This window comes from Erpetoichthys calabaricus, chromosome 1, assembly GCF_900747795.2.
Source record: "Erpetoichthys calabaricus chromosome 1, fErpCal1.3, whole genome shotgun sequence".
Lineage (NCBI taxonomy): Eukaryota > Metazoa > Chordata > Cladistia > Polypteriformes > Polypteridae > Erpetoichthys > Erpetoichthys calabaricus.
The window spans coordinates 349,068,527-349,093,067 of NC_041394.2; the positions used below are offsets into that span (position 1 = coordinate 349,068,527).

At 42.6% G+C, this 24,541-nt stretch overlaps 1 protein-coding gene across 2 annotated transcripts; it reads right to left on the minus strand.

The window, feature by feature from the left end:
• Positions 1 to 335: 335 nt before the first annotated feature.
• Positions 336 to 18,826, minus strand: LOC114668549 (gastrula zinc finger protein XlCGF57.1-like). 2 transcript variants are annotated; one of them, XM_028824347.2, is made up of 3 exons: positions 18,679 to 18,826; positions 7,876 to 8,252; positions 336 to 2,841 (listed from the first exon to the last, which is right to left on the minus strand). In XM_028824347.2, exons 2-3 carry the CDS (start codon positions 8,210 to 8,212, stop codon positions 1,277 to 1,279), a joined length of 1,902 nt encoding a protein of 633 aa, XP_028680180.2. In that variant the 5' UTR covers positions 8,213 to 8,252; positions 18,679 to 18,826; the 3' UTR covers positions 336 to 1,276. The 2 variants fall into 2 exon arrangements, with proteins under 2 accessions (XP_028680180.2, XP_051781523.1); XM_051925563.1 differs by lacking the exon at positions 18,679 to 18,826 and having other exon boundaries at positions 7,876 to 8,417.
• Positions 18,827 to 24,541: the final 5,715 nt, after the last annotated feature.

Sequence of the window (24,541 nt, forward strand, 5' to 3'; positions counted from 1 at the left end):
GATGTTTACTATGAGTGAGGCACGCCGAATCAGACGGAGAATAGGAGATGATTGCCCACAATCCCGCAGTTAGAGAGAGAAGAACCATCAGCTCAGTTGTGATCACAAGACGCTCAGCAGACAAAGCGTATACATACTACTCATACTGCAAGACCTCGCTCGTTTATCAAGTCAAAATTTATTAAAAATTTTTGCTCGTCTCGCAAAACACTCGTAAACCAAGTTACTCGCAAACAGAGGTTCCACTGTACACACATACAAACACGCACACATACAGGTTCAAGTGTGTCCTGCATTTTCTAAAAAATGACACATTCCTAGGGAAGCAGCGGCCCCTGCTGGACACCAATCAGAAATTGAACGTGTAATTTTGCAACTTTCATTTATGACCCTTTGGTTCAAAATGTTCTGATCAACAGAACGTACTTAATTTTACCCATACCGAATCCCGGCAAAATGTTTGCAATACAAATCCATATTTTAGACATTACACCACATATGAAGTGTTCCTTTCAAACGATCAGGGCCTCTTCACTCACCATTATTCCTTATGGCAGGTGGTTCTAATGTCTCTCTAGCAGCGAGTAGGTTGTAATTTCTGGAAGGTTTCCATAGGAGTTTGGAGACTTTGTGGTGCCTTCCAGTGCATAAACCCTCAGATACAGTATCTTGTACCCTGATGATACCCTGCATGAGTGGTTCATAGATTCTACACATGACTATTAAATCATTTGTCTGCAGCATAAGTTCATCCATTATTTCCAGTTTACCTCTTCTCATCTATCAATATGAAAGCAAATTGTCCATATGAAGCTGAAGGACAAAATCAGTCAATTGTTTTCAAAAATTTTGTTGTCCATTAAATAAACTAAAAATACTATAAGAATAAACCTTTTTACTATTCGTGTGAAATTTGTCCAAACTTTAGCAGGGGGGGTGACTAGACACACTGGAGTACTCGTGTGAATTTAGGAGGATGGTCTGCAATGCAACAATTGTTGATCAGGACCAGTTTCTATCAAACCCGTGCCACCTTCTGAGTCAGATGTCTATTCAAGTCCCAACAGCTTTGTACACCAATTCACACACACACACTGTCTATGAAAATAACTGAACTAATTGATTATTCTCAAGCAGTTGGATCAGACGAGGATTGCCAGTTGCTTGATGGTATTCATTTTGGTATACAGTATATTTTTTACAGCTTCTTTGTGTTCACCATAATTTGTAGGCTGTCAGCATGGGCCTGGAAGTTTCTTTTAATTAGTTTCATGGATCAGGACTTCTCTCCAGTGTGTATTTGTGTGTGTTTACGAAGATGGTCAGTTCGTGAGAATTCTTTTCCGCATTCAGAACAGGAATATGGCTTTTCTCCAGTGTGTATTTTTGAGTGTGTTTGAAGATGGGAAATCTGTAAAAATTGTTTTCCACATTCCGAACAGCAATATGGCTTGTGTCCAGTGTGAATTCTTGTATGCCGCTTAAGAGTACCACTGGCGGCAAACTCTTTGCCACATTCAGGACAGCAATACGGCTTCTCTCCAGTATGAGTTCTTGTGTGCCGCTTAAGAGTACCACTGCTGGTGAATTGTTTTCCACATTCAGAACAGCAATATGGTTTCTCCCCAGTGTGAATCCGTGTGTGGTACTTAAGAGAACCACTGGTGGCGAATTCTTTTCCACATTCGGAACAGCAATATGGCTTCTCTCCCGTGTGAATTCTTTTGTGTAACTGAAAATTGCTACGGCTAACAAAGTGTTTACCACACTCAGAACAGCAGAATGGTTTTTCTCCAGTGTGAATTCTTATATGCTGCTTAAGAGAACCTCTGGCGGTGAATTCTTTTCCACATTCAGAACAGCAATATGGCTTCTCTCCAGTGTGAATACTGGTGTGGTACTTAAGAGCAGCACTGGTGGCAAACTCTTTTCCACATTCTGAACAGCGGTATGCTTTCTGACCAGTGTGAATTCTTTTATGTAGCTGAAAATTACTTCGGTTCACAAATTGTTTACCACACTCAGAACAGCAGAATGGTTTTTCTCCAGTGTGAAGTCTCATATGCTTCTTAAGGGAACCATTGGCGGTGAATTCTTTTCCACATTCTAAACAGTGATATGGTTTCTCTCCAGTGTGAATTCTTTTGTGGTACTTAAGCGAATCATTAGTGCTAAATTTCTTTCCACATTCAGAACAGGAATATGGCTTCTCTCCAGTGTGAATCCTTGTGTGTGTGTGGAGGTGGCTAATTTGTAAGAATTCTTTTCCACATTCAGAACAGCAATATGGCTTCTCTCCAGTGTGAATTCTTGTGTGGTACTTAAGAGTTTCTCTAGTGGCAAATTCCTTTCCACATTCAGAACAGCAATATGGCTTCTCTCCAGTGTGAGTTCTTGTGTGCCGGTTAAGTGCACAGTTGGTGGCGAATTTCTTTCCACATTCAGAACAGCAATATGGCTTCTCTCCAGTGTGAAATCTTGTGTGAGTCTTAAGCTGGCTACTATACAAGAATTCTTTGCCACACGCAGAACAGCAATATGTCTTCTTTCTTACATGACTGTCCTGTTTATCATTGTTTTTACATTTATGTTTGCATTTCTGATTTTGAAAAACAGACAAAGTAGAAGAGTTTGAATTGTTCTTCTGTTGTTGACTGCTTGCTTTATCTGTCCTTATTAGTTCCAAAACCGGTGGTGAACTGCACTGGAGAGTGGACGGGGTCAACATCTTTGATTTGTGGATCATTTTCTTCATACTTTCATTGTGCTGTGTTTCTTTTGTTGTACACTGCAGAGATGTCCAAGAAAATGAAGAGGAGATGACGCCAATATCTTTTAAATCTGCAGAAACATACAATTGCATAATATTATGTAAACCAAAATGTTTCAAGATTTGACAAGAGGATACATCATTTAGCATAGAATAGCTTATTCCTGTTCGTAAAAGCTGAACTCACAATAACAAGCCACCATTGGTACTTTAATTTTGAGTTCTATATTAGAAATGGCCACCACCTAAGAACTAAACTAACTTCACATCCACTTAAATACTCAGTGCACTCTACACTAGCCAGCTTCTGTAGCCGAGGATCGGACCGCCAAGGTCCCCTCCTTCGGCCACCACCCAACTCACACTGCACCCGACCTCCTTGGCCCCTCCCATAGGTGGTGAGCCCATGGGAAGGGGGACCCACGTTGCCTCTTCGGGCTATGCCCGGCCGAGCCCCATGGGTGCAGGCCCGGCCACCAGGCGCTCGCCATCGAGCCCCATCTCCAGGCCTGGCTCCAGAGTGGGGCCCCGGTGACCCACGTCCGGGCGAGGGAAAACGCCGTCCAAAATTGTTTTCCATCATAGGAGGTTTGTTTAACCGCTCTTTGTCTCATCCCTCATCTAGGACCAGTTTGCCTTGGGTGGCCCCACCAGGGGCATAAAGCCCCAGACAACAGAGCTCCTAGGATCATTGGGACACGCAAACCCCTCTACCACGAAGGTGTTTTGTGGACTTGGAAAAGACATTCGACCGTGTCCCTCGGGGAATCCTGTGGGGGGTACTCCGAGAGTATGGGGTACCGGCCCCCCTGATAAGGGCTGTTCGGTCCCTGTACGATCGGTGCCAGAGCTTGGTCCGCATTGCCGGCAGTAAGTCGAACCCGTTTCCAGTGAGAGTTGGACTCCGCCAGGGCTGCCCTTTGTCACTGATTCTGTTCATAACTTTTATGGACAGAATTTCTAGGCGCAGCCAGGGTGTTGAGGGGGTCCGGTTTGGTGGGCTCAGGATTGGGTCACTGCTTTTTGCAGATGATGTTGTCCCGTTTGTTTCAGGCCATGATCTTCAGCTCTCTCTGGATCGGTTCGCAGCCAAGTGTGAAGCGGCTGGGATGAGAATCAGCACCTCCAAATCCGAGACCATAGTCCTCAGCCGGAAAAGGGTGGAGTGCCCTCTCAGGGTTGGTAGCGAGATCCTGCCCCAAGTGGAGGAGTTCAAGTATCTCGGGGTCTTGTTCACAAGTGAGGGAAGAATGGAGCGCGAGATCGACAGGCGGATCGGTGCGGCATCCGCAGTAATGCGGGCGCTGCATCGGTCTGTCGTGGTGAAAAAGCCACAAGGCGAAGCTCTCAATTTACCAGTTGATCTATGTTCCTACCCTCACCTATGGTCATGAGCTATGGGTAGTGACCGAAAGAACGAGATCGCGAATACAAGCGGCTGAAATGAGTTTCCTCCGCAGGGTGTCTGGGCTTTCCCTTAAAGATAGGGTGAGAAACTCAGTCATCCGGGAGGGGCTCAGAGTAGAGCCGCTGCTCCTCCGCATCGAGAGGAGTCAGATGAGGTGGCTCGGGCATCTGATCAGGATGCCTCCTGGACGTCTCCCTGGTGAGGTGTTCCGGGCACGTCTAACCGGGAGGAGGCCCCAGGGAAGACCCAGGACACGTTGGAGGGACTGCGTCTCTCGACTGACCTGGGAACGCCTTGGGATTCTCCCGGAAGAGCTAGAAGAAGTGGCCGGGGAGAGGGAAGTCTGGGCATCTCTGCTCAAGCTGCTGCCCCCGCAACCTGACCTCGGATAAGCGGGAGACAATGGATGGATGGATGGACTCTACACTAGCATCAAATAAAGCATAGAAAAATGCATGCCATAAAAACACAAAATATAAATGTTGAAACATTAGGTATAATAAACACAATATTCTATAAACCATTACATTTTCTCATACAATGGTCAACACAGCTGTCATGATATTATATATACTGAAGGAACAGCAAACTAAAGGTGTTCTTATGAACTGGGGTGATGATTTCAAACTTCCAGCTAAATAATCATGTAGGTAGAATTTTATTGTCTGTGCCTTCTATAAATGTTGCTAATAATAGTGGAGCTAATTTAGTGGATTTATTTTATATAAAATTCCACTGGGTAGCCATCAGGGCCTGCTGCTTTCCCAATTGAGTTTATGATATCTAGTAGTTCTGAGAGTGTCAGAGGTTTGTCCAGTTCCTCTGCACTAAGAGTAGCTAGCTGGTTCAAAAAACTCCTTAGGTTGTGTCTTGTCTTCTTTAAACAGAGTAGAATATAAGAACTTATAGTACTCCCTAAATGAACATTATATTTTTATGATCAATGATTTAATCTCTATCTGTGTTGGTAATTTCTGTTATTGTAATACAAACTTCCTGCTTGTAGATTTGTTGAGCTAAGATCTTATTCAGCTTCTCTCTGTTTTCATAGTAACAACAAAATTCTACCTCAGACTTTTCAACAAGCATTAACTATTGTCTTTCCAAAGAAAAATAGGAATAATTACAATATGTATCATACAGACCAAACTCACTTCTGAATAATGATGTTAAGATACTCTCTAAAGCCCTAGCCTAGACTGAGGATGTGCTTCATTCTGTAATATCACAAGACCAAACTGGATTTATTAAAGGCAGACACATACCTTCAAATCTTCGACATCTGTTTAATATAATATACTCACCCATAAAATCGAACACACTGGGGATCTTACTATCTTTGGATGCAGAAAAGGCCTTTGACAGAGTTGAATGGGCCAAACCCAAATGTTTGCAAATATATGTGCATGGATCAAACTACCCTATACCAATCTGGATTGTCACCTCTTTTCATCTTCAGCCTGTCTGGCTTCAACTGTGAAGGCCTGTGTCTCCTGTTCACCCTCACTGTGCCACAAGCTCCAATTCCCCTGCTCTGTAGCGCCATGAACAATTCTGGGCAGGTATAAAAATTGTCCATGTACACAACATGACCCAAATGTTCATAGCCCTGAAGCAGCTCCAGCACAACCTGACTTGTCAAGGGACCGTTCACTCTTTGAAAGAAATACTTTCCTGTATATGTAATTACTTTCAGGCAGAAACCAGTGTTTGCTTCTGCCAGTACAAAATTCTTTATGCCATACTTTGTGGGCTTGTGTGGCATATATTGTCAGAAAAAAAGGTAATGCCACAAAACCCTTCATCTCGTCTTTTGTTGTGGGTTTCCATTTTGACAAACGAGAATGCGGTGCAAGAGCAGCCCGCGATCTCGTCTGACAGTAGCTGAAAAGCAGCATCAGGAGATAGCAGCCTGAAGTAGTCCAGCGGCTGGTAATCTGTCGTGTCCAACAACAAGCCATCCTGTCTTGTGAAATCTGGTAGCCAGTTTGGCTCCCACAGATCAATGTCTGGGTATTCCTCCCACACGAACCTTGCCGTAGGTGCGTGGTTGCGCAAATGCGCTAAGGTGGCAGCTGATCAGCTGATGCCAGTTCCTCACGCTCTTGCTCGATCTCCTGATCACTCTCAACAAAATCAGATTCTGAAAAATCAGAGTCTGACTCAGCGATAATGCGCAAAACATTGTCTGCTGAGTATTTTCTTTTCTGCACTTGCTTCGCTCCCTTGTGAGATGTCGATGCCATCTTGCCTTTGTTTATATTTGTTCACATTTCGTAACTCACGCATGCAAAAGGATTAGATGCCGAGTCAATGTGTCTAACATTCCTCCAAGCACAGAGGGAATGCCTGTGACGTAACAGTGAGTTTTGTCGCTATTACCAGCTGATTGTTGCCTTCTACCCCTGGATGTCGACTTTGTCAACATGCGCCCTCAACCCCTCCTGACAACATCTGCCCTAAAAGAGTTAAAGTCCCTTCCTTTTAAAGATTCAATCATTCAACTTAAAATCTTTCATCGATTGCATTTTATCATGTTTAAAACTGTCCAAAATGTATCCAGGCCAAGATCCAATCTGCTAACATTGCAATCGAGCTCCAGCCTCATTGGGCCACATGTTTTGGGTCTGCACCAAATTAACATCATTCTGAACAAAAATGCTTATGAGACAACCTTGGTGTCACAATCCCTACTAACCCATTAACAGCAGAGTGTAGTGTACTCCCAGATGGGCTTAAGGTGGAGAAGAGCAAATTGACTGTAATCGCCAACATCACACTACTAGCACGTAGACTTATGTTTCTCAACTGGAAGAACCCCAACCCACCTTTTATAAGTTAGTTGGTAACTGACTTGGACAGACTGGAAAAGCCGGTTTTATTAAAACAGTTAGAAAGCAAAATGCCCGCCTTCTTGCTCTTTTGTGAATTAAGCTGGTATATTTAAAACGTCACTGCACAGACATCTCAGCCACATTCACTTTCACCTGAGAAGCTAAAACAGTAAAGGCAGCAGATTGATTCTCCCTGTGAGAAGTTGGATTCTTAAATTAAAATTGGTTAGCATTGGTGGGGTGGGAAATGACAAATTTAACGGGTGGGTGCTCTGCATTCAGACAGACAGACAGACAGACAGATACTTTATTAATCCCCAAGGGGTAATTTACAGTCTGACCAGTCCAAGTGATGGAGATTAAGCTAACTACTTGGCAGCGCTCCCTTGACACAAGTTCTTTCTTGCCTTCTTTACAGCTTCTTTCATCCTGATCCACTAAGTAAACTTAGGCTCCTATCTTGGCTTTGGGAGTGACAGGTGTATTCGACTTATGATGCAAGGGGGTGGATGAGGCCTTTATGAAAGAAACAAAGCTTTTTCAAAATGGCAGAGTTCAGCCTCGACCACTCAAATCTTGCACTGCCATGCTCATGTAATGCAGAAGCATTGCCCTTGAACACAACAGAGCACCACTAATAAAGGAAGACCCCACACCCCATCATTTAGGCCAGAATCCACACAAAGTTTCCAAAACAGTCATTATGTTGCTTGCTAAATAAGCAATTTACCAAAAAAAAAACACTCACGTTCAATACTAAAACATTAAACCTCTCAGCATTGTCATATTAAAACCACAAAACCTCCATGTCAAGCCCATACCCTCAACCCTAAAACCAACATGCATTTTAATTTTACACTTACTTTCTTCAGACTGATGTGTAGGTGATGCTTGATCTTCCTCAGTCCTAGCAGATGAAATTTCCTTGGTCCTCTTTGTGTCAGACTCTAATGATTCAAACTTCAACTTGACATCGACAGGCTTCACGCTTTCATGTTTGTGTGCTTTAAGGCTGACAGACATCTCCTCTGCCTCTTCTTTAATGCCCACTGACCCCACTTCACAATCTTCGTCCTTAATGCAGAGACTGTCCTTGTTAGGGTGGACAGGCTCCCCTTCACAGTCCTCTTCCTTAACACTCACAGTTGTTAGGCCTGTGATACTTATGTCAACTTCACACGTCTCCTCTTTGACATCCATCTTGGCAATACAATAAATAGCAACTGCTTCTTCCTTGATGCTGAAAAAACAGAATTTAATGACATCAGAACGGCACCATTTAGAATTCAAAAATACTTCAATTTCTTTGCATGCCACCTACTCAGTTGTGGTTCACTATTCAATCTTGGCTGTCTGAAAACATGAGCTCCTGATAGGGTCTACAGGGAGTGGCCAAACAAAGAACAATACAGTAATCCCTCCTCCATCGCGGGGGCTGCGTTCCAGAGCCACCCGCGAAATAAGAAAATCCGCGAAGTAGAAACCATATGTTTATATGGTTATTTTTATATTGTCATGCTTGGGTCACAGATTTGCGCAGAAACACAGGAGGTTGTAGAGAGACAGGAACGTTATTCAAACACTGCAAACAAACATTTGTCTCTTTTTCAAAAGTTTAAACTGTGCTCCATGACAAGACAGAGATGACAGTTCCGTCTCACAATTAAAAGAATGCAAACATATCTTCCTCTTCAAAGGAGTGCGTGTCAGGAGCAGAGAATGTCAGAGAGATAGAGAGAAAAGCAAACAAATCAAAAGGGCTGTTTGGCTTTTAAGTACGTGAAGCACCGCGGCACAAAGCTGTTGAAGGCGGCAGCTCACACCCCCTCGTCAGGAGCAGATAGAGAGAGAGAGAGAGAGAGAGAGAGAGAGAGAGAGAGAGAGACAGAGTTTGTTTTTCAATCAAAAATCAATACGTGCCCTTCGAGCTTTTAAGTATGCGAAGCACCATGTAGCATATCGTTTCAGGAAGCAGCTGCACAAAAGATAGCAACGTGAAGATAATCTTTCAGCATTTTTAGACGAGCGTCCGTATTGTCTAGGTGTGCGAACAGCCCCCCTGCTCAATCTCCCTACGGTCAGGATCAGAGAAAGTCCGCGCAAGAGAAAGAGAAAAGTAAGCTGGGTAGCTTCTCAGCCATCTGCCAATAGCGTCCCTTGTATGAAATCAACTGGGCAAACCAACTGAGGAAGCATGCACCAGAAATTAAAAGACCCATTGTCCGCAGAAACCCACGAAGCAGCGAAAAATCCGCGATATATATTTAAATATGCTTACATATAAAATCCGCAATGGAGTGAGGCCGCGAAAGGCAAAGCGCGATATAGCGAGGGATTACTGTACATCATCACTCTCATGAATATTCTAATTAAATCAAAGGGAACCTCATTTGGAATAGAGTTACCAGAATAAATTATAGATGTTAGTGCAGCATTTCACACTGTCCAGAATGGAGAACATTCTGGGTACCTGTGGCACTGCCCTCCAGTGGTTATGTCCTACCTGACTGACAGGCAAGAGTTTGTTAGTCTTGGCAACAGCAGATCCAGTCACACAAGGAGTCCCTCAGAGCTTTCTCAGCTCACAACTTGCCTCAGTAAAATTAAAACCTGGTTGGAATAGAACTCTTTAAAATTAAATTGCAAGAAAATTGAACTCTTGCACAAACGCACAACGTAAGACAATGAGCTCCTTCTCAGTCACTCTGGATGGTGATCTCATCAGGCCTCCTTCTAATGGAATCTTGGTGTTATATTTGATTCCCCCCTTTCTTATTCTAACCACATTAAGACACTTTCTTACTTCCACCTCCGACACATACCCCGTGTTCACTCATTCCTCACCTTTTCTAATGCTGAGAAACTTGTCCATGCTTTTATCATATCCTGTACTGATTATTGTACCTCACTGCTGGCAGGTGCCCCTTCATATTTTCTATCACAGCTCCAGTTGCTTTGAGAGTCCTAACACAAACCAGACACAGCGAGCACATCACAGACATCCTGCTTCACCATTACTGGCTCCCTGTGTCTTACAGGATCAAATATAAAATTCTGTTATTAACCTACAAAGCTTTAAACGTCCTCACAGCAGACTACATCAGTGACCTTCTCCATCACTCTGCTCCTGTTTTGCTCAGTAAGGTCCTCTGATTCTGGCCATCTTGTTGTGCCCTACACTAACCTGCACTCTATGAGTGACAGAAGGGCCTTCAGCTGTATAGCGCCCAGACTTTGGAATGACCTTTCAAAATTAATGACATCAGCTGACTCCATTCATTCTTTTAAAAAACAACTTCAAACTCATCTGTTCAGGACGGCGTCTAACTGAACCTGCCATATGGCCCCTTCCGTCAGTTTACCTCTCTGTCCAGATGCTCGGGATCATTTGTGTGTGTGTGTGTGAGAGATATCATAAATTATATTAGTTGCTAGGCTTTCTTTTAGTACTGAATCTAGTATTTTACTCTGGTTTATTGTCTTTTATTCTATTAATGATTATCTATACATATAAAGGAGAGTTGAGATCCGTGTGGCTGTGTTTGTGTGTTTGTGGAGGGATGGAGAGTTAAGGCGGGTGTTGGAGTCACGTGATCATCTCCCCTCCCATTCACCTCATGTCATTCACTTCATTTCGCTCCGAGCTGAGCTCCACAGCTGACGCGGTCTTGCCGTCCTTTCTCCTTTACTGATTTACTGTTTAGTAGACATGGTGCTTACCGAATAGTATTTTTTCCTTTAGTGTTTCTTAGTGTTCAGTAGACGCAGTGTGCCGGTGTTCCCGTGCAGTGTTGCGGTTTAGTGTTACTTTCTACTTCGTTTTTGTACTTTAGTGTTTAATAATAAATAATAATAATAATTAATTTCATTTATATAGCGCTTTTCTCAGTACTCAAAGTGCTAAAATAGCGAGTGATACTTAGCTGACAGCAGTGTAGAAGCAGCACAGCACAACGGAGCCGGTAGGACAGACGGGTGTGGTAGCGTAGGTGAGCGGCGATAGCAAGCAGCAGAAAGAGGAGGAAGCAGGATTTGGATGTTCCAATACACAGCCATAAACAGTAACGCTTGGTAATTTCAGGCGTGATCGCCCCGAAGCCATAAGCCAGGTTAGTATGAACATCAGATCAGTTCCCGGTCGTACAGTACCGTAAGATGAAACGGGAGCACATCAGCATAGCGAATATAATCACGGAGACAGATCATCCCGAGGTGCTAGATCGCCAGGTACAAAGAAATGTTCGTAGGTCTCGTCTCGTGATCCACAGACTCGGCTGTTCCCAGTAAAGTGGAGTCCATAAAATCTGTAAATATTAAGCCAAATCCAAGCAATTCGAGTCAGCTGTATCCACGAACTATACGTACAATAAACGAAATAAAACAAGCATAAGAAAGTGCAGAATTAAGGCGAATTTTGCGAAACGTGCTGTTAACAGGGAGGAGCGGCGACAACAAGCGCGCGCCAGCGTCCCCTCACCTGCTACAATATAGCAGTTATAATAAAGAAGTTTAGTAGACTTTTACTTTATCTCATTTAGTGTTCTTCCCGGCGGTGTTGACGTTTTTTAGTGTTAGTGTCTACTTAGTGTTTGTGTTTAGTGTTATGGAAGGAGTGATCTTACCACTGTCAGATTTTGTAATGAATCAGTTGGTAAATAATGATTATTTATCAACAGATCACATGAGCAAATTTAATGAAATTTTAGCTGCGCATACAATTTCCAACCTCAAGAGGTTTTGCTAATGTGGACTCCTGACATACCTATAATGCCCATTCCACAAAATGCAAAACATATTCAAATATTACCTTCTGCAGCTACTGAACGAGTGACTCACTGGGTGTGTACCTATTATGGTGGTGCTGTAATTCATGTCTATGACAGTTTAAACGCTGATAAAAAAATTCAACCTCACCGAAGAGCAGCTTCGTTTCCTTCATGCTTTGTTTCCTTACAAACCTCCCATAGTTTATGAAGACGCACTGCAACAATTAAATCATACAGATTCTGGTGTATTCTCAATTGCATTTGCTGTGTGTATTTCTTTAGGTATTGACCCAAGTGATATATATAAAAAATGTAAATGTTCGTTTGTTCAAAACCTTAAATCTCCGAAAGTTCTTCACCGATTGCTTTGAAATTTTGACACAACGTTGCATTCGAATGCGCACGTGTTTTTCTATACATATTATATAGATGTCACACCTGTGACAGGTAAAAACATGCTTTTTTTGAAAACACAGCGTCAACTGTTGGACGTAAAAGCAACACACGCTATACTAAATATTTTACGATTGTTTCAATGTTTCGATCAAACACATTTGTAAGTACGTGAATAAAGGCAGCGACATGGCAGTTTTTGGCATGCAACCAGAAAGAAGTGATAGGAATAGGGTCATACATATCGATGAAATTGCACAGTATTAGGCTGGAAGATACATAAGCAGCAATGAAGCTGTATGGCGAAGTCTTTCATTTCCCATACATGAACGAAGTCCAGATGTTGTTCACTTAGCAGTACATCTAGAAAATGGACAACGCGTTTATTTCACAGCTGCAATTGTGCAACAAATAGCCCTGAATCCACCGACTACAACGTTAACTGCTTTCTTTACGTTATGTCAAAATGACGCGTTTGCGAAAACACTGCAGTATTCGGAAGTGCCTACGTATTACAAATGGAATGAGAGTAGAAAATCATTTGAACAACGCAAGCGAGGAGAGCGAGTCAACGGACAACCTGGCATATTCAAAGAAACTACGATAGGCAGACTGTACACCGTGCATCCCAATCAAGATGAATGCTTCTTTGTTCACATGCTGTTTGTAAATGTGCCCGGTCCAATGTCTTTCCAGCAACTGAGAATTGTCTACAGTGTTACACATGCCACTTTCCGAAGTACATGTCAAGCTCTGAATTTATTGGAGAACGACCGACACTGGGATGTATACATTAATGACGCGTGCAACACGTCATATCCAAATCAAATTCGTGCATTGTTTGCAATCATATTGACCGCCTGCTCTCCTTCATCTCCAACACAGTTATGGGAGAAATATAAATCGCACATGGCTGAAGATATTTTCCGTCGAATACTTAAGTAAAATTCAAATATAAACATGGATTTCACAGCAGACATCTACAAATAAGCGTTGATAACGATTGAAGAATTGTGCTTGGAAATCGCAAACAAAGTTCTCAATCAATTGGGAATGCCATCACCGAATCGATCTGCTGCTGCTTCGTTCGATGTAGAATTGCGTCGTGAACAAAATTACAACACGGGTGATCTTTTGTCGTGTGTGCAATCAAATATTCCTAAGCTAACGGTTCAGCAAAAAGGCATTTACGATCAAATAATGCAAACTGTCAATAACGGGTTGGAGAAATCTGGAAATTGGGAACGGAAAGGTGCCGGTTGATCTGACCTCAAGACGAATTTCATTGCCTCATAACTTCTGCAATTTAGTGACGTCAAAAGAAGAATTGGTGGAAAAAGTATTTCCCAATATTCAAACCAATTATAAGAATCACGATTGGCTGAGTGAACGAGCTATTCTTGCGGCCAAAAACAAAGACGTCTACGAACTTAACAATATTATTCAGTCTAACATTCTGCACAGACAATGGAACAACAAAAAATATTGTATACCCACAAGCATTGTGAAATTAAACATATTAGAAACGTGAGCTTTCTCTTTTCTTTCTTTTCCATTTAACCAGACTGAGCCACAGCAAAGCTATCTATCTATCTATATATATATATATATATATACACACACACACACACATATACATCTATACTAATAAAAGGCAAAGCCCTCACTGACTCACTCATCACTAACTCTCCAGCTTCCCGTGTAGGTAGAAGGCTGACATTTGGCAGGCTCATTCCTTACAGCTTACTTACAAAAGTTAAGCAGGTTGCATTTCGAAATTCTACACGTAACGGTCATAACAGTTGACAACGTCCGCCATGTTAAACTTTCTTATTTATGGCCCCATCTTCACGAAATTTGGTAGGCGGCTTCCCTGCGCTAACCGAAACCGATGTACGTACTTATTTCATTGGTATGACACCACTGTCGGCCACCATATTGAACTTTCCAATGGTCTTTGTTACTTAATGGGCCCATCTTCAAGAAATTTGGTATGCGGGTTCCCAACGATAACTGAATCCTACTTAGGTACATATGTACGTCCATAGCCTGCAGCTCGGTCCACACTCTGAATCTTCCAGGCACTCCTGAGCATAATCTAATTTTGAAGGTTGGGGCTGAGAAACTTACAGCCACCGAAACTTTGTAATGGCATTAGACTTCAGGTCACATGCCTGCAAAAGAACCTAATTGAGGCAACTATTTTTACTGGCGGTGGCTCAGGGGAGAGAGTTTTTATTCCTCACATCCCCGTTATACCCTCTGATCTCACATTTCAATTCAAACGCCTCCAATTTCCAGTAAGGCTCTGCTTCACAATGACAATTAATAAGTCTCAGGGATAGACCCTACAAAAGGTTGTCATTGATTTGAAGCAAGATTGCTTTTCACATGGCCAACTATACGTTGCATGCTCAAGAGTAAACTCAGCGCACAGCTTGGTTATATTACAACCGGAGGGGCGAACTGACAACGTGGTATACAAAGAGATCCTTAACAAATAATTATTGGTACATTTTCCTTCAGTTTATTACTTAAAATTTTAAAGCAGTACTTCGCCGCTGCAAAGCGCGGGTATTTTGCTAGTTACTCTATTAAAATAAATTTGGATAAATCTAAATCATATCTTATTAGCAAGTATTGCAAAGAAAAGAGCATCCTCTGCACTAGATTTACAGTATACAATTCGATCGATCGATAGATCGATAGATAGATACTTTATTAATCCCAAGGGGAAATTCACACTATTAGATTCACATTAAATTAAATTCACATCATTAGATCACCACTCGAAAAGGATTTAATCACATGATCAAAAAATGGTCAACATGATAGGTTACACTCAGTGGCTAATGGGACGTGACAAACATCGATACCTTAAATAACCACAATTAACCCTGACAAAGAGACAGATTAGGAGTGACTTTTCAGATGTATTACGACCCTGAGGTTTCTCTCCTTTTCCTTGTTCTCATGGTTCGATAATCCAGCTGGGTATATCAACAGGAAACTTAGCACTAAGCATTACAACAGAACAATGACTAGGCCTTAAAATATAACATTTTCTCTTAAGATTGATATATTTTTTTGCTATAAAATAACTACAAGGTATTTATTATAGTGAGTAATAAAATAACAGCTTCAGCCCTTAAACATACGAGGTGAGGCACAAAAATAACTGGACTGGGCTTGGGGCTTTCCTGGAAAAACGTCTTGAGGTCGGCCAGACATGAATCATAGAATTCTATCCCGTCCTACACGCCCTCTCAAACCGCCGACCGGCTAGGCATACCCTGTGAAGAGCCCATTCAGTATTTGCACAACAATTGCTGCACGAGTTGCCGCAACAATCTTCTTCTTCTTTCGGTTGCTTAGGGGTTGCCACAGCGGATCATCTTCTTCCATATCTTTCTGCCCTCTGCATTTTTTCTGTTACCCCCATCACCTGCATGTCCTCTCTCACCACATCCATAAACCTTCTCTTACGCCTTCCTCTTTTCTTCTTCCCTGGCAGGTCTATCCTTAACATCCTTCTCCCAATATACTCCGCATCTCTCCTCTGTACATGTCCAAACCAATGCAATCTCGCTTCTCTGACTTTGTCTCCCAAGCGCCCAACTTGAGCTGACCCTCTAATGTCCTCATTTCTAATCCTGTCCATCCTCATCACACCCAATGCAAAATCTTAGCATCTTTAACTCTGCCACCTCCAGCTCTGTCTCCTGCTTTCTGGTCAGTGCCACCGTATCCAACCCATATAACATAGCTGGTCTCACTTCCACCCTGTAGACCTTCCCTTTCACTCTTGCTGATACCCGTCTGTCACAAATCACTCCTGACACTCTTCTCCACCCTGCCTGCACTCTCTTTTTCACAATGATGGGTGAAAGAAAAAAAAAAAGCAGCGAGACAATGCACAATGCTTTTTCCATAAAGCAGTTTTTGACTGACAAAAACATTCCTGTCCTCGACCATTCTCCCCATTTGCCTGATTTAGCTCCCTGTGATTTTTACTTGTTCTCGAAAATCAACAGTGACCTGAAGGGAACACATTTTTCTTCAATGGATGAAGTGAAGACAGAAACAGCAAACATTTTGAAGAGCCTCAAGCACAAAGACTTCCAGCTCTGTTTCAATCAATGGAAGATATGTATGGAGCGGTGTAGAGATCGGAAGGTGGAGTATATAGATCTATCCATCCATCCATTTTCCAACCCGCTGAATCCGAACACAGGGTCACGGGGGTCTGCTGGAGCCAATCCCAGCCAACACAGGGCACAAGGCAGGGAACCAATCCCGGGCAGGGTGCCAACCCACCGCAGGACACACACACAAACACACCCACACACCAAGCACACACTAGGGCCAATTTAGAATCGCCAATCCACCTAACCTGCATGTCTTTGGACTGTGGGAGGAAACCGGAGCACCCGGAGGAAACCCACGCAGACACGGGGAGAACAAGCAAACTCCACGCAGGGAGGACCCGGGAAGCGAACCCAGGTCCCCAGGTCTCCCAACTGCGAGGCAGCAGCGTTACCCACTGTGCCACCGTGCCGCCCTATATAGATCTATAAATATATATTTTTTTTTTTTACCAATCCGGTTATTTTTGTGTCTCACCTCGTAAGTTCAGAAGAATAGGAGACTCGGCACATGCTAGGTGTACATTAGACCAGGCTTCAAATTCAACTCTTACATTACCTATGTTGACTTTATAACAATGTCACTTAGAATTGTCTACAATGGACACACAGTACAGTCTCTAATGTTAAAGTAACTCTTTTAGTGTCCAGTTATTCACAAAATGACCTGCACTGGATTTGAAACGATGCAGTAAAGCTGATCCCTGAGTGACATGTCAGTGCCGAACTCAACAAAAGAAAAAACTGTTGACTCAATGTGGACCTTATCAAAAACAAAATGAGAGAAATGCCATTTAAAATACTGCATGAATACTACCTGGTCAGTTAGACATCAGGTGACTGCCATGATGCCGGTGTGTTCTGTAAAGGGGCTGCAGAATCTGTTGACCACTTGCTTTTTCGTTGCGTATTTGTCAGCTCTTTTCAGAGAGATGTCTTTTTGAACTTGGAGGAAGGAATTGGTCGGGAGACCCCTCTTCAAAGTTGCTACATACAGTTACAGTTTTATAATGCCAGCTCACATCAGCACTATAAACTTATTTATAATAAAATGTTTATAGCCATAAGATGAGGCTTTCCAGATGGATACTCTCATTTATATTGATTGTATGAAATGATTTATTAAAATACTGAACTGAAAGGTTTACAATCCCCCCCCCCCCCCCCCAAAAAAAAATCCAATCTCTTTTCCTTTGTCAAGGCTTTTCAACTTCAATATGAAATTAGCTTAAAATTTTCAATTCTATATGCTTATGCTTCCACCCTCAGATGTACAAAAAAAGCTGTACACCCGATATTGGTTGCATGTTATAAATTCTTGGAATGTGCAAAGCATTTGTGTAAAGTTATGTTGTCACTTAATGATGAAAGCAGAGAAGTAAATGTTCATTATATCAGAATGGGGCTAGAAATATACCTACATTTAGACTTGCCATGTTCATTTCGCTGTTAAGTTGTAATGTGTTAGAAAGTAGTGCTTATAAAGTTAAGTATTCAAGATCGGGGAGGATATGTGTGAGGAAGCAAGACTGTTGGGTTTGGATTTGGCCTGACCATGTGCTAGCAAGTGCAGAGACATACACCGTGATTTTCGAAACCGCAATCTGCCTCCGTCCAGCTGTTTTTGTTCCTGAAAATGATTCCATCCATCTTAGAAGAAAAACGTTGTTACATTTGTAACAATAAAGTATCCTACACTACACAAGTACTCAATTAACTGGAAAAAATCTAAATCCACCTCTCATAACTCGATAAGAAAATGACATTTCTTCGTAAATTTGAAAATGTTTTATTGTCTTTCCGATGAGCTGGTTAAAATATTTTTTTAAACTGGGCCAAAAACAAGTAAGTAAATGCTATCGTAAAACACCTTAATGGACGTTCCCTTGACTTGCGCTGCTGTTCTAAATGAAATTAGTAAACGCAACAATCCCTTTTTTTACCACGTTGCTCTCTGCTCTTCTTTTTATTTGATGGATTTTTAAAACACAAGGACTCTTCATTTACTAGATTGTGTATTACTCTTAAATAAAAAAAAGTAAAAAAAAAAAAGAAAAGAAATCCAGCGATCAAAGCGTTATTTCTGTATGAAATCGGCGCTTCCTCTTAACTCAAAGTGTCCGGCAACACGACCGAAGGAACCGGCAGTAAGGAATGAAGACTAACCGCTGCATGGAACTGGAGAACGTAAAATCAAACAAGTGAGCCACAGACAGAAGTTAAGTCAGGCGGGACATAATGCAATTCAGTCGAGAAGAGTCCTGAAGACTCCCGCTTACTTATCATTCAAGTCGCCTGCTGTAGTAGTCACAAAATCCGAAACCCATAAAGTGTCGGCCCACCCCGAACTCAAACCGCTTACTTCTGTCTCTGGATGCTGTGATTCGTTTAAAAGTCGTTTGATTCAACAGCACGAAGATCCCATCTGTCTCGTAAGTTCGCTGTCTCCAGTTTACTGATTCCAACAACGCTCGAGCCGCACGCAGACTTGAGGTTTTTTTTGTCCCGTCTTGATGACGTCACACAGTATATCGCATTGACCCGCCCTTCGCGGGCACGCGTGTTCGCTAGTAACTAGGTCTCCACCTTCTCCGTGTCTTCCTCTTGAAGTCGGTAATAGCAGGTACATCTCTTTCTGTATTTGCAAAGTCTCGTATCCCTCTGCTATGCGACAGCAAGTAGAAATGTGTTTTTAATCGTTCCCTTTTTTGGCGCGGTCTGCACGCAGGCCTCGCGCGGTAAGCAGAATCTGCGCGGTGATCGGCTTTAGCTGACGGGGTGACGGAGTGCAGGTTTAAGAGAGTGGAGACCCGTCATGAGGAGGAGGGTTGAACCTTAAATTGTGTGGGTTAGATCAGCGGTTCTCAAACTAAGTGCTGGAGACGCCGTGTGCCTGCAGGTATTTGTTTTTTTCATTGGACTGATCAAGCTGTTATTCACCAGTTTGTATGTTTTTTGATGTACCAAGCTCTGCTCCACCAGACAGTCATGGTTCTGTAAAAAGCCACTGAGATGGAGAATGGACTTCAGGTGATGATGAAGAATCATACCGCATTATGACTGTTATTGCTTTTGATCACATAGCCCCTTTCATACTGGGCATTATTACAAAGCATGTTTTCTTCTAAAAATGAGGCATAACTTTATCTTTCCCCTGAAGCTACCAACAATGCAATAACAATACATTAACAAATCTCCTTACTAGATCTCCAAACTGGTTGTCTTTCCTCTTCTAGGAGTTTTGATGATTAATAAGAATCCGTCCCGTAACAATTGATAAGTGCAGTGAAGTGCTCTAACATGGCGATTGCGGAGCTGCTTAATGCCATCTTCTCCAGGTAGTCCTGTCCTCATCAGACAGGTCTTGATCACTTGTAGAACTTGTCCCTCTCAGGTTCAGACCCAAGTGCACTACACTGTCTTTCCCACAACATGACACACCTAGGTAGCTCTCACGGCATGCCACTGTTCCGCAACACACACTGGTCTAGATGACTGCGGCTACTTTCATGCCAGTTGCATTCTTCAGAAAGATGTTTTAGGTCTCATACCCCTGTCATTGTCCATAACACTTTGCTACTGACACTTTGAAAGAGCAAACAAGTAAAGCAAAAAAGGCCTCATTTACACCACACCCCATTAGCCAACTCCATTTGTCTTAACAAGAGCAAGGAATACTCTGTGTGTCAACTCACCTTCTTATTTTTCTTCCAGTCAATGATTTATGAAGGGGTGTTTCATTAAAGAAATAACCAAATTTTCCTTGATTTCTGAAGTTCCACATGAAGTTGCCATCTCCCTAAAATCGCACTTGCTCAGTTGTGGACTGCGATCCATTGACGTGAACCTGAAATAGTGCGTCATTGATCGTCCAATCACATTACTAAATTGCTGTCAATAAATGTGGGAGTGTCCAGAGCAGGAGCCAATGAAAGGGGAGCTTCAGATCACCTGCTTGCCAAAAGTTCAATGACTTACATAGAGTCACATTTGGCTGATGTCCTTTAAACAAATACAAGTCAGAACCAATTTTTATTGGATGTTTACATGCGCTCACACACTAAGCAAATTGATTTCATGACTATTTTGCATTACCTAATTAATTTAAGTAGAGTTTTTAAAATACTTGCAAAGTGGGCAGTGTCCCAGTGCTCCTCATTATAATTTGCCACTGCAGATGACACTTGCTGAAATCTTTTCAAAACATGAACCATCCCTTCAATGTCTGCTTGGTTTATAACCAGCATCATAACTTCATCTGCACAGGTTCAGACGGACAGGGGTACAACATGGAACAGACAATGCTCCCACTACTCTCCATAATTCCTTTAACATGGGATCAATAGCCAGGGGATATAACATCCCCTATAAAGAACAGCCATAATGAATCCCACTACTCACCCTCAACAGAGTGCTTAGATGACCATTGATTTCCAATGCATCTTCATCTTCAAAAATAAATTGAAAATTGAAACCAAAGGCCTCAGGTACTGTGCATAAATAGTCACACTCCACCCTGTACAATGCTTTCTACTAATCCAGAGGAATGAGCCCAGTATTCAGAAGCTCACAGATATGCTTAATATGTCTAATCAGAAAATATTATCTTGGATGAATCACAGAGGCCATCACTTCTCTCGGTCTGATGGTTTTATTGTCCATGTAGAGCAATGCCATGGGTCTCCAGTTCTTTATGGTACAGAAATCTCCAGAACTAGACAAAAGGTTGACCACTGCTCTCCTACTTCCAGCACCTGAGGCCACAGGTCCACCATGCCCTCGACCCTCTGCAGTTTCCATACCAGGAGAAGGTGGGAGTGGAGGATGCCATCATCTACATGCTACACCGATCCCTCTCCCACTTGGACAGAGGCAGTGGTGCTGTAAGAATTATGTTTCTGGACTACTCTAGTGCCTTCAACACCATCCAACCTCTGCTCCTTAGGGACAAGCTGACAGACTTGGGAGTAGATTCGTACCTGGTGGCATGGATCGTGGACTATCTTAAAGACAGACCTCAGTATGTGCGTCTCGGGAACTGCAGGTCTGACATTGTGGACAGCAACACAGGAGCACCACAGGGGACTGTATTTTCTCCGGTCCTGTTCAGCCTATATACATCGGACTTCCAATACAACTTGGAGTCCTGCCACATGCAAAAGTTCGCTGATGACACTGCTATCATGGGCTGCATCAGGTGTGGGCAGGAGGAGGAGTATAGGAACCTAATCAAGGACTTTGTTAAATGGTTAGACTCAAACCACCTACACCTGAACACCAGCAAAACCAAGGAGCTGGTGGTGAATTTTAGAAGGATCAGGCCCCTCATGGACCCTGTGATCATCAGAGGTGACTGTGTGCAGAGGGTGCAGACCTATAAATACCTGGGAGTGCAGCTGGATGATAAATTGGACTGGACTGCCAATACTGATGCTCTGTGTAAGAAAGGACAGAGCTGACTATACTTCCTTAGAAGGCTGGCTTCCTTCAACATCTGCAATAAGTTGCTGCAGATGTTCTATCAGACGGTTGTGGCGAGCGCCCTCTTCTACGTGGTGATGTGCTGGGGAGGCAGCATTAAGAAGAGGGACGCCTCACGCCTGGACAAACTAGTGAGGAAGGCAGGCGCTATTGTAGGCATGGAGCTGGACAGTTTGACATCTGTGGCAGAGCGACGGGCACTGAGCAGGCTCCTGTCAATCATGGAGAATCCACTGCATCCACTGAACAGTATCATCACCAGACAGAGGAGCAGCTTTAGTGACAGACTGCTGTCACTGTCCTGCTCCACTGACAGACTGAGGAGATCGTTCCTCCCCCACACTATGCGACTCTTCAATTCCACCCTGGGGGGGGGGGGGGGGGGGGGGGGGGGGGGTGGGTAAACGTTAACATTATTCAAAGTTATTGTCTGTATACCTGTATTGTTATCACTCTTTAATTTAATATTTTCTTTATCAGTATGCTGCTGCAGAAGTATGTGAATTTCCCCTTGGGATTAATAAAGTATCTATCTATCTATCTATCTATCTATCTATCTATCTATCTATCTATCTATCTATCTATCTATCTATCTATCTATCTATCTATCTATCTATCTATCTATCTATCTATCTATCTATCTATCTATCTATCTATCTTTAAACACAGATAAAACAGAGATGTTAATTGTTGGAGGGGATGATGCTGATTGCAACAATATTTTGTCATCATTTAACTCAGTTGGAATCCCAATTAATTTTACTGAATCAGCCCGCATTCTAGGAGTTATCTTTGACTCTAGCATGTCATTTAAAGTACATATTACAAAGTTGTCCAAAACATGTTTCTTCCATCTTAAAAATGTTGGGAAATTAAGGCCCTTTCTAAATAAACAGGATTCTGAGAAATGAATTCATGCATTTATCTCTAGTAGGATTGACTACTGCAATGTGGTGTTCACTGAATGTTCAAACTGTTCTTTATAAAGCCTCCAGTTAATCCAAATGCGGCTGCAAGAATTATTACAAAAACAAGAAAATACGAACACATAACTCCAGTTCTTAAATCCTTACACTGGCTCCCGGTTAAGTTTAGGGCAGATTTCAAAATCCTCCTTTTTACATATAAAGCATTAAATGGCCAAGGTCCAGCTTACTTGTCTGAACTTATCATGACTGACAAACCTGAGCGCACATTAAGACCTCAAGATGCCGGTCTGCTTATGATTCCAAGGATTAATAATACTGTATAACAGTGAGAGGTCGAGTTTTTAGTTACAGGGCCCCTAAACTGTGCAGTGGTCTGCCTGCTACTATAAGAGATGACCCTTCGGTCTCAGCTTTTAAATCCCGGCTGAAGACTCACTACTTCAGTTTAGCACACCCTGACTAGAGCTGCTGATTAACTGTACAGACTGCATCTCTGTTGGTGGTCATTAGCACTAAACCATAAGTATCGTGATAGTTATAATTGGATACTAACCCTCACCTATTCCATTTCTCTTCTCGGTACTCAAATGTGGCACTTGGTGCCACGGCCCACCTGACAAGTTGTTTTGCCTGCCTAAGGTAAAGTCATCCCTGATGGAGGATCACAGGAATCGAGGGGTCCTTTCATTGGATTAGCACAATTTCAGCCGTGGAATGGCCAAATGGGGGAGGCAGCTTGATGGATGAGGTCTCCAGGACTCTAAACAAATCCAAATCATATTATGTGATATCATCTACTGTTAAATTCTACTCCGTACTTCTAAAATTTTTATTTTAATACTGTACTAGCAAAATACCCACGCTTCGTAGCGGCGAAGTACTGCTTTAAAATTTAAAGTAATAAACTGAGGAAAAATGTACCAATAATTATTTGTTTGTTAAGGATCTCTTTTGTATCGCCCCTCCAGTTGTACTATAACCAAGCTGTGCGCTGAGTTTACTCTTGATCATGCAACATATAGTTGTCCATGTGAAAAGCAATCTTGCCTCAAATTAATGACAACCATTTGTAGGGTCTGTCCCTGAGACTTATTAATTGTCATTGGGAAACAGAGCCTTACTGGAGGCGTTTGAATTGAAATGTGAGATCAGAGGGTATAACGGGGATGCAAGGAATAAAAACTCTCTCCCCTGAGCCACTGCTAGTAAAAATAGTTGCCTCAATTAGGTTCTTTTACAGACATGTCACCTGAAGTCTCGTGCCATTACAAAGTTTCGGTGGCTGATGACGTGACTCCCCCACCCACCTTAACTCTCCGTCTCTCCACAAACACACAAACACAGCCACACGGATCCCAACTCTCCTTTATATGTATAGATTTGATATCTCTGTGTAATGTTTTGCACACAATTCCTTTCCACATCACACTACACAAATAAAGGAATAAAATGGGCAAGAATGTGTATTTGATTCTGTTTGTTTAGTGAGCACTTAAAAATTCCATTAGGTATATTTGCATTAATTAAAGGTAAATATGCAGTTTTAAGGGTAAATATCAGGTCAGGTGAGGATGAGGAGCATGCACTGGTACAACGCGTTGCCGCGCCCACCACACAACAAAACAGCTCGGGATCCTGATGGGACCCCGAGTGCTGCCATGCAGCAGGAGATGCCTCAGCACCACACTTTGTCCTCACAGGTGGCGCAGTGGTAGTGCTGCTGCTTTGCAGTAAGGAGACTGTGGAAGATTGTGGGTTCGCTTCCCGGTTCCTCCCTGTGTGGACAGCGCTTTGAGTACTGAGAAAAGCGCTATA